The sequence below is a fragment of the Lolium perenne genome, chromosome 6 (assembly GCF_019359855.2).
Source record: "Lolium perenne isolate Kyuss_39 chromosome 6, Kyuss_2.0, whole genome shotgun sequence".
Classification (NCBI taxonomy): domain Eukaryota; kingdom Viridiplantae; phylum Streptophyta; class Magnoliopsida; order Poales; family Poaceae; genus Lolium; species Lolium perenne.
In genome coordinates this window covers 270773571-270784524 of record NC_067249.2, presented here as the reverse complement: position 1 = coordinate 270784524, position 10954 = coordinate 270773571, and the positions used below count along the sequence as shown (strand labels likewise).

The following is a 10954-nucleotide window of genomic DNA, read 5'->3' as shown; positions in this document are numbered from 1 at the left end:
GCAGCGAGCGTCGGGAGCGGCACGAGCGGTGGGCGACGCGGATGGAGGATGGAGGGCGCCGGGTTCGGCCGCATACCGCTCAAGTACTACGCGCTTCTCCAGGCGCTAGGAGGGCAGCGCTTGGCCTCGGGCGCGACGGCTTCAAGGTTTGTGCTACAGATGGGGCTTCAATTTGTGTTCTACGCGGTGGTGTGGTCGGCGCCGGCGGGTGCAATCGCCGGGCAGAGCGGCGCTAAACTGCCACGGCGGGTAGAATCGACATCGTGGTGAGCTGCGGGTGGCCTTGGCACTGCTCCAGACAGAGGTTGCCGCTGTCGGGCACCGAAGAGACTGGTTTCGGCAGGAGGTGTCGCACCTGGTGGCAACGCTTCTCCGTATTGGCGCCGGTGTTCTCGCGGGAGGTCCCTATGGTCGTCACGGCATTGGCTCTATGACGGCGGATTCGTGGACCTCCGGGTCATCGGCCACCCTCCTCATGACCTCATCCGTCAATGGCCACTGTCAGTATTTACCGTGCTTATTCGATTGGTATATCTTCTATTGGAGCTGGTCACACGATGTCTGTGAAATTGGTATTTAGCCTTGGACTCTTCCTCTCTTTCTTAGACATATGGGTGCACAATATTGATCTCCTTTTCTATTTTACTCAGCCAAGCGGCAAGGCGAAGCTGCAGTTGATGAAAAGAGCGGTGCTAGAATGAGGATCACATGTTCGTCTGTCTCTTATTTCTATCTCTTTTAGTAGATCTTCCACAGTCCTGATACCTTTTGATGATTAGTGTTTCCTTGGTTTGTGCTTACAGATTGCGATGGTGAATAATTACTAGAGTTTCTTTTTATTCACTTGACCTGATGTAGATGTACATAGCAGTGAAGGGCACTGCTACACAGAGATCATTTGTAAAATTCTGGCCAAGTGTTTATTTTCTTCTTTTCAGAGACAGTTTTTCGTGTCTGGGTTTGATCATTCAGTAAGATCAAGCAACATAATGCTACAACTATCTGATTTCTTACAGTTTCCAGGTTGTAGTCACACCCATTTGGGTTCTTGCTGTGTTAAGCTTCCGGTTCATCTTTTTCTAGAATCTCTTTTGTTTTGCAGTTAGACAAGATAAATATGAATATCAAAAGGGTTATTGGATATCGGCAATGGTGCAATAAATTGTGGAATGTCATTCGATTGCAATGGGCAGGCTTGGTGATCATTACAGTCCACTAGCAATTATGGTTGTGTCTTCAGTGCCTCCAATCTGCAAATAGATACTATCAGTATTTAATAAAGCTATTGGTAAGACTCTGACCTTATTAAGTATTTAATAAGGCTATTGGTAAGACTCTGACCTTATTAGAAGCATGCAAGTTCTTTGATGGAACATCTGCTATGTACTCATGGTAGAGCTCTCTTTTTTTTGTCATGAATAAAATGACAACGCACTGATTTATTTACTGCAGTGGTCAGGTGCACGGTTGAAATGTTGTTCAATGTGTTCTTATTATGAAAATATATACAAGCGCCTTTTTAATGCACCTAATGCATGGTGATCTGGAAAGGTCATTTTGGTTGTTCTGGACCGGACTACCATTTTTTTCATCACCACTCAATGCTTGGATGGGTCGGTAGTAGGTTTACATTTGTAGATTACCACTGAATTAGTAAATTTGGCTCATGCTTGTGGTGATTTCAGCATAATAAGATATCAGATTCCTGTTTGTTCATTGTTTTGGTTTTTTAACTTGAATTTTAATATTCCTAGATATATTAGCTTGCTTTGGCCGAGCCATGAAATTGTGTGCTTTGCAGCAAATATTTGAACTGGTTTAAGGCGTGCTCACAAGTCCTCTAGCTTCTGGATTCCCGAAATACCAGCGTGGAGCAGTGCCAAAAAGTCTAGCTTCACGGAGCCAGATCCGAGAAGCTAGCCCAATTTGATGTACAAATATACATTTATAAGTGCATCTGGTAAGTTCCTTTGGAGTTCGATGTTTTTGTACTGTCTAGAATAGCATGACACCTGAGCACCATGTAATATATTTAGATTGAAACCTATATGTTTACCTACTATTATTGATTCCAAAAATACGGTCCTTCCAGATTAAAGGGGCATTGGCAGTTTGGTACCATTCACATCTTGATGGCAGAGCAATGATGTGCATCCACTGGTTATAGAGAGATCTGAGGCTGTGACTTCCTTGCTCTAGCATTACATTTTTTTTAGTTGCTTTACGATGTAGTACTTGATTCTGAAAATCAAAGCTTAATATGGTTATTACTATATATCACCATTGTGGATTGTGATATATGTTTTCCTTATAATGTAAACTTGTATACACATGTTTCTTATGTTTATGATTATCAATGAGAATGTGTGTGTATGTATCATGCCAATTTCATCTTAGACCAGAGAAGAAAATTGTATTAACGAGGAATGGCAAAAATATTTGATTATATATTTGGGTTGGTTTCCATGTTCTTTTGTTTCGAGCTATTTCATTGTCTTCCATTGCTCTCGACAGTTGACATGGCATTGACTGTATCAAGTATCTCACTTGTGCACACCATATTTTCATGTGGTTTCTCTCAAGATCTAGATTTTACCAGTTGCTCATTATATGTAATTTCTCTTATGTGCTCTGTATTTTCAAAATTAATCAATAAAAAATATGCAAATCTCCGTCTCCTTATTTACTTTGCAGTCCCTCTTTCCTTGCAGATGTTAGACTTCTGTGTTTTGCTGCCCACAACAAAGAAGATTTTGTGTGGAAATAGATAAGCATGATTCGAAGGCAGGATATTCAGATTGTAGTTCTTACAACATGATTGTTTTCCTTACTTCATAGGTTCTCATGGTGCCCCTCTAAGTTTTTTTGGTAGTCAATTACTTTTTTGTTGCCATCCATTTTTGAGTGATGCTTAACTTCGAGTTTTGTAAGCAGGCTGGCAGACATGCATTTCTAAAGTAGATGAATATGAAATGAATCAATCTTGATTTGTGTTTAATTTGCCTTTGGTCACAGTTTGATGGTTAGCAGATCTCTTTTTGGCACACTTTTGAGTCCTCAGTCCATGCTGAATTCTTTCGTTCAGAGTTCAGATATTATTTTCGCATACAGGGCTTAGTTAAAAACTTTTTGCACAAAAAACTTAGGATTAAGCAGGCATTGTTCTGAAATAATTTTCTCAACTATACACGACAACGGTATTTTAGTATTTATGGTAGCATTTGAAAGGATGATAATATTACAATATGTTATATGCTATATGATTATGTAAGAATGGTGTTGTAGGCTCTACGTTAACTGACTATGATATCATTTGAGAGAGATGTTCTATGTTACTAATTAATTAGAGCTTTGGCAATATGCTGAGCGATTTCTTCAAGTAGACGTTCTGAACATCTGACAAGAAAGCCAGGTGCCGCAGGCACCTGAGACTGGAGGCACCGATTGCTGGAGGAGCGAGGGTGAGGAGGGGTGTGGCAAAGCAGATGAGGTACACAATCTATATCCTTTACCTCTCTTAGTTCTTTGGCTCTCCTTGCTGTTTTGACATGGTCAACTGGATAATATCGAGCCGATGAAGCCTATCAATGAGGACTAAAACTGACCTTGCTTGAATGGATATGCATCTGAAGGAGGCAAGGAGAAAGTTGTGCATGTGTTATTACAGGTATAAATCCTCTCAGTCTTCATTGTCCTGAAATCACACACATGCATGAACCACAAAAATAGTAGTTTGTGGCGAGGTTGAAAAATCACAATTAGTTTGTCCTGAAATCACACACGAATTTGATTGTTAGTTGTCCAGCTGTTGGTATTCATATAACATTTTTACCTTTTTCTTTTGCTAGGTCGACTATAGCAGTGCAAATATCAAGAAGGTGCATCAAAAGTATGGAACTGTGTGCGCTGCCCGACTTCACTCACTACTATAATGCTTTGGCCCCAATAAGACCAGTTCATATTGACACTGCGTATTTGTCTCACCTATCTATCATGTTTTGTAAGATCAGGTTTTTGAACAGATGTATCTATCTGGTAGATCACCACTTATCTTCTTTTCATGTTTACGGATTCCAGTAAAACAAAGTGGTGTCGCTCTTATCTTATCTGGTAAGCAATACAAGACACTGGCCATATTATGTTGTGACCATACTGCTAGCAACTAATTTTTTATGTATATCTCATTCATCCTTCTCTTCGTGCTTCCAAGGTTCTTTTCATATAGGTTCAGCACCGGCGCGGCGTGCCGCCGCGCCTTTCTTTTGCTAGTACTAGTAGTAGTAGTAACCTTTTTTTCAATAGAAAGAGATAAGTACTGGCTAGAGTTAGACTTAAGAAAATCTGAGTCGACCGAGACACCTCTCCGATCAATAATCATCAGCGGGACCTGGAGATCCGTAATGACTCCTACATATTCAACGATAACTTAGTGATCGAATGAACCATTAACATACGATACCGATTCCCTTTGTCGCACGATACTTTACTTGTCCGAGGTTTGATCATCGGTATCTCCATACCTAGTTCAACCTCATTACCGACAAGTACTCTTTACTCGTACCGTGGTATGTCATCTCTTGTGACCTTGTCACATGCTTGCAAGCTAATTAGATGACATTCCACCGAGAGGATCCAGAGCATATCTATCCGTCATCGGGATGGACAAATCCCACTCTTGATCTATGTGCCTCAACTCATACTTTCTGAATATTTAATTCCATCTTTATAACCACCCATTTACGCAGTGACGTTTAATGTAATCAAAGTACCCATCCGGTGCAAGTGATTTACATGATCTCATGGTCGAAGGACTAGGTTACTATGTATCGAAAGCTTAAAGCAAGATGAACTTAATGACTTGATCTTATGCTACGCTTATTATGGGTGTGTGTCCATTATATCATTCTCCCAATGATATAACCTTGTTATTAACAACATCCAATGTTCATGATCAGGAAACCATGATCATCTATTAATTAACAAGATAGTTTAACAAGAGTCTCACTAGGGACTCTTTTCTGTTTACATAACACACAAGTATTAATGTTTCCGGTTAATACAATTATAGCATGAGATGCAAACATTTATCATAAACACAAAGATATAATAATAACCACTTTATTATTGCCTCTTGGGCATATCTCCAACAGTCTCTCACTTGCACTAGAGTCAATAATCTAGTTTACATGGTAAGGTACCTAACACCCATGGCGTTCTGGTGTAGGTCATGTTTTGCTCTAGGGAGAGCTTTAGTCAATGGATTCGCCACATTTAGATCTGTGTGTACTTTGCAAATCTTTATGTCACCATCTTCGACATACTCGCGAATCACATGAAAACGTAGCTTGATATGCTTCAGCTTCTTGTGTGACCTTCGCTCTTGCGCATTGGCTATGACACCCATGTTATCACAATAGATGGTCAATGGGTCTAATGCACTAGGAACCACACCAAGCTCAGTAATGAACCTCTTCATCCATATCGTTTCCGATGAAGCCTCCGAAGCCGCTATGTATTCAGGTTCAGTTGAAGATTTCGCCACCATGCTCTGCTTGGCACTCATCCAGCTTACTGCAGCACCATTCAATATAAACACGTACCCAGATTGAGACTTAGAGTCATCTGGATCAGTGTTCCAACTAGCGTCGGTGTAACTGGTTACAGCGAGCTCTTGGTCACCTCCAAAACAAAGAAACATATCAAGCTCTTTTCAAGTACTTCAGGATATTCTTGACCGATGTCCAGTGTTCCATTCCTGGATCACTTTGATATCTGCTGGTCAAACTAACAGCATGTGCGATATCCGGTCTAATACACAGCATGGCATACATGATAGAGCCTACTGCCGAAGCATAGGGGATCTTGTTCATCCTTTCTCTTTCTTCTGCCGTAGCCGGGCCTTGAGTTTTACTCAAAACCTTACCTGGCAACAAGGGCAAGAACCCTTTCTTGCTTTCATTCATTCTAAACTTCTTTAGAATCTTGTTCAGGTATGTACTCTGTGAAAGCCCTATTAGGCGTCTTGATCTATCTCTATAAATCTTGATGCCTAAAATATATGCTGCTTCTCCAAGGTCTTTCATTTAAAAACACTTATTCAAATAACCTTTGACACTGCTTAGAAGTTCTACATCATTCCCAATCAACAATATGTCATCTACATATAATATCAGGAATGCTACAGAGCTCCCACTCACTTTCTTGTAAATGCACGCCTCATCATGAGTCTGTATAAACCCGAAGTCTTTGATCACCTTATCAAAGCGTCGGTTCCAACTCCGGGATGCTTGCTTCAGTTTATAAATGGAACGCTAAAGTTTGCATACCTTGTCAACATTTTTAGGATCGACAAAACTTTTGGGTTGTACCATATACAACTCTTCCTCAATGTCACCATTAAGGAACGCCGTTTTGACATCCATCTGCCAAATCTCATAATCGAAAAATGCAGCGATTGCTAACAAAATCCTCACAGACTTTAGCTTCGCTACAGGTGAGAAAGTCTCATCGTAGTCAACTCCTCGAATTTGTCGGAACCCTTTCGCGACAAGTCGAGCTTTATAGACAGTAATATTACCATCAGCATCTGTTTTTCTTTTGAATATCCATTTATTCTCGACAGCCTTACGGCTATCAGGTAAGTCTACCAAAGTCCATACTTGGTTATCATACATGGATCCCATTTCGGATTTCATGACCTCTTGCCATTTGTTGGAATCTGGGCTCATCATTGCTTTCTCATACGTCGCAAGGTCTTCATCATTGTTGTCCACAATCATGACATTTAGACAGGGGTCATACCAATCAGGAGTGGTACGAGCCCTCGTCGACCTGCGAGGTTCAGTAGCTACTTCGTTTGAAGTTTTATGATCATCATCATTTGCTTCCTCTCTTGTCGGTGCAGGCGCAGGAACATCTTCCGGCGCTGCGCTACTCTCAAGTCCGAGAGAAGGTTCAATAACCTCGTCGAGTTCTACTTTCCTTCCAGTCACTTCTTTTGTGAGAAACTCCTTCTCAAGAAAGGATCCGTTCTTAGCAACGAAAATTTTGCCTTCGGATCGGTGATAGAATGTATACCCAATTGTTTCTTTAGGGTATCCTATGAAGATGCATTTCTCCGCTTTGGATTCTAGCTTGTTAGGTTGTAACTTCTTTACATAAGCTTCGCAGCCCCAAACCTTAAGGAACGACAGCTTAGATTTCTTACCAAACCATAATTCATACGGTGTCGCTTCAACGGATTTAGATGGTGCCCTATTTAAAGTGAATGCGGTTGTCTCTAATGCGTAATCCCAAAACAATAACGGCAAATCGGTAAGAGACATCATAGATCGAACCATATATAAGAGAGTTCGATTACGACGTTTGGACACACCATTGCGCTGTGGTGTTCCCGGCGGTGTCAACTGTGAAAGTATTCCGCATTTCTTTAAATGCATGCCAAACTCATAACTCGAATATTCGCCTCCGTGATCAGAACGCAGAAATTTAATCTTCTTGTTACGCTGATTTAGTACTTCACTTTGGAATTCCTTAAACTTCTCGAAAGTTTCGGACTAATGTTTCATAAAGTAAATATACCCATATCTACTCAGATCATCCGTGAAGGTTAAAACATAACGATAACCACCTCGCGATGCTACACTCATTGGTCCGCACACATCGATATGTATGATTTCCAATAAGTCTGTAGCTCGCTCCATTATACCAGAGAATGGAGTCTTAGTCATTTTTCCCATTAGACATGCTTCGCATCTATCAACTGATTCAAGAAGTCCATCGGAATGGAGTTTCTTCATGCGTTTCACTCCAATATGACCAAGACGACAGTGTCACATATATGTAGAATTATCATTCAATTTAATTCGTTTAGCATCAATGTTATGAACATGTGTATCACTACTATCGAGATTTAACAAGTATAAACCATTCATCTCAGGCGCATGACCATAAAAGATATTATTTATATAAATAGAACAACCATTATTCTCTGACTTAAACGAATAACCGTCTTGCATTAAACAAGATCCAGATATAATGTTCATGCTCAACGCAGGCATCAAATAACAATTATTTAGATTTAAAACTAATCCCGAAGTTAGATGTAGAGGGAGCGTGCCGACGGTGATCACATCGACCTTGGATCCATTTCCAACGCGCATCGTCACCTCGTCCCTCGCTAGTCTCCGTTTATTCCGCAGTTCCTGTTTCGAGTTACAAATGTGAGCAACCGAACCAGTATCAAATACCCAGGTACTACTACGATTACTAGTATGATAGACATCAATAACATGTATATCAAATATACCTTTCTTTTTTACTTGGCCGCTCTTCAGATCAGCCAGGTACTTGGGGCAATTGCGCTTCCAGTGTCTGTCACCCTTGCAGTAATAGCACACAATATCAGGCTTAGGGCCAGCCTTGGGCTTCTTGATAGGCGCAGCAGCTTTCTTGCCGCCCTTCTTGAAGTTGCCATTTTCTTTAGGCTTGCCCTGTTTCTTGAAACTGGTGGTCTTGTTGACCATCAACACTTGGTGCTCTTTCTTTATCTCCACTTCAGCAGTTTTCAGCATGTAGAAGAGTTCAGATAACTCCTTGTTCATGTTCTGCATGTTGTAGTTCATCACGAAGTTCTTATAACTAGGTGGCAGTGATTGGAGGACACGATGAATACCCAACTGGTTAGGAATCACTATTCCCAAGTCATTGAGCTTTCCGCGTGCCTAGACATCTTGAGCACGTGCTCGCTAACGGAGCTACCCTCTTCCATCTTACAGCCAAAGAACTGTTCTGAGGCTTCATAGCTTTCCACGGCCGCATGAGTTTCAAAGATAGCTTTGAGCTCACGGACTATCTCACAAGGGTCGTGGTTTTCAAAACGCTTTTGCAGTTCGGCCTCTAGGCCGTACAAGATGGCGCACTGAACTTGGGAGTAATAAATTTTCCGAGTTTGGTAAACATTTTTCACCTCATCGGGAGCAGTTTCTGCAGGTGGGGCACCTAGCGGTATATCGAGCACATATTGCAGTTGTCCAGCAGTGTGGACAATCCTCACATCACGGATTCAATCCGTGAAGTTGCTTCCATTGTTCTTAAGCTTTTCTTTCTCTAGGAACTGATTAAAATTGATGGTGGGGGCCGCCATGATCTACAACATATTTGCAAAGAGTTTAGACTAAGTTTATGATAAATTGAGTTCATTTTAATTCTTAAATTAACTAGGTGAACTCCCACTCAAAACAACATCCCTCACATTGTCTTAGTGATTACACGAACCAATTACACTACACCAAGTCCGATCTTCACGAGAGAAGATGTAGTTTCAAAGGCGAACACTCAAAGTGTTCATCATATCATTCATATGACTCATGCTTTACCTTTCGGTATCCTGTGTACCGAGACCATGTCTGTACATGCTAGGCTCGTCAAGGTTAACCTTAGTATCCGCATGTGCAAATCTGGCTTGCACCCGTTGTATGCACATGCAGAATCTATAACACCCGATCATCACGTGATGCTTCGAAACGACAAGTCTTAGCAACGGTGCATACTAAGGATGAACACTTTATTATCTTGATATTTAGTGAGAGGGATCATCTTATAATACTATCGTCGCGATCTAAGCAAAATAAGATGCATAAAGGATTAACATCACATGCAATTCATAATTTTTGATATGATATGGCCTTTCTTCTTGTGCTTTTGATCTCCATCTCGAAAGCACGGACATGATCTCCATCATCACCAGCAAAGCGTCAAGAACAGTGGCGCCGCTTCATGGTTGTCCATCACTTATAGCTACTATAACAACTATTTGAAATAAAGCTATTACATGATGAATAGACACGTAGGTTTTAACAAATTTAAAGACAACCATTAGACTCCTGCCGGTTGCCATAATACAATAATGATCATCTCATACATCAAATATAGTCATCATCACAAAGCCATATCACATCACCAAACCCTGCAAAAATAAGTTAGACGCCTCTAATTTGGTTTGCATATTTTTACGTGGTTTAGGGTTTTCGAGTAAGATCCAATCTACCTACTAGTGTTGTCGATTGAAATAGTAAATTGAATCTTAACTATGGTGAGAGAGACATACACCCGCAAAGCCACTTATGCAATACAAGTTGCATGTCAAGCGTGGAGCAAGCCTCATGAGACGCGGTCATGTAAAGTTAGCCCGGGCCGCTTCATCCCACCATACCGCAAGATCAAAGTACACATAACTAAAGACAACAAAAGCATCAACGCCCACAAACTCATTGTGTTCTACTCGTGCAACAGATCTATGCATAGACACGGCTCTGATACCACTGATTGGTTCGATGCATGGAAAACAAAAAATTCTACCGCAAGAACTAATAAAACCAATATCCAATCTAGGAAAAACCGTCAAGATCTAATCTACTAGATCTAAGCAACGAGAAAGATCGGATCCACATACCCTTGTAGATCGCTAAGCGGAAACGAGATCGGATCTCGTGGGTGATGTAGTCGTACACTTGCCGATCTCAAGATCGCGATGATGATCCCTCTGGCGCTGCAATCGGGCAGCACCTCCGTACTCGGTCACACGTACAGCTCGATGAAGACACCTCCTCCTTGTTCCAGCAAGTGGGGAGATGTGGTAGATGGGATCTAGTCCAGCAGCACGACGGCGTGGTGGTGGTGGAGAGTTTCCGTGGACAGGACTTCGCCCGTTCATGTGTGGTGGAAGAAACTAGGCAAAAAGAAGGAGCAAACGGCTGCGGCGAAAAAAAATCTAATTTTGCGCCGTGTGCGTCCTCCTTTTTATAGGCACGTGAGGCGGTAACTTGCGTGCAAGCCAAGCCGATCTGATCAGAGCAAGGAAACGCAGGGGCCAAGGCAACGCAGGGGCCAAGGCAACGATCGGCCAATCGGCCAAGGCAGCGCTGCTGCGTACATGACCGGCCATGCTTGCCAA

At 41.6% G+C, this 10954-nt stretch overlaps 1 protein-coding gene across 2 annotated transcripts; it reads right to left on the bottom strand.

Moving 5' to 3' along the window:
- Positions 1 to 8017: 8017 nt before the first annotated feature.
- On the bottom strand, positions 8018 to 10752 carry LOC127326788 (uncharacterized). 2 transcript variants are annotated; one of them, XM_051353583.2, is made up of 3 exons: positions 10454 to 10752; positions 8309 to 9148; positions 8018 to 8204 (listed from the first exon to the last, which is right to left on the bottom strand). In XM_051353583.2, the coding sequence occupies exons 2-3, from the start codon at positions 8622 to 8624 to the stop codon at positions 8191 to 8193; spliced, it is 330 nt and encodes a 109-aa protein (XP_051209543.1). In that variant the 5' UTR covers positions 8625 to 9148; positions 10454 to 10752; the 3' UTR covers positions 8018 to 8190. The 2 variants fall into 2 exon arrangements, with proteins under 2 accessions (XP_051209543.1, XP_051209544.1); XM_051353584.2 differs by having other exon boundaries at positions 8309 to 8606.
- Between the last annotated feature and the right edge of the window lie 202 nt (positions 10753 to 10954).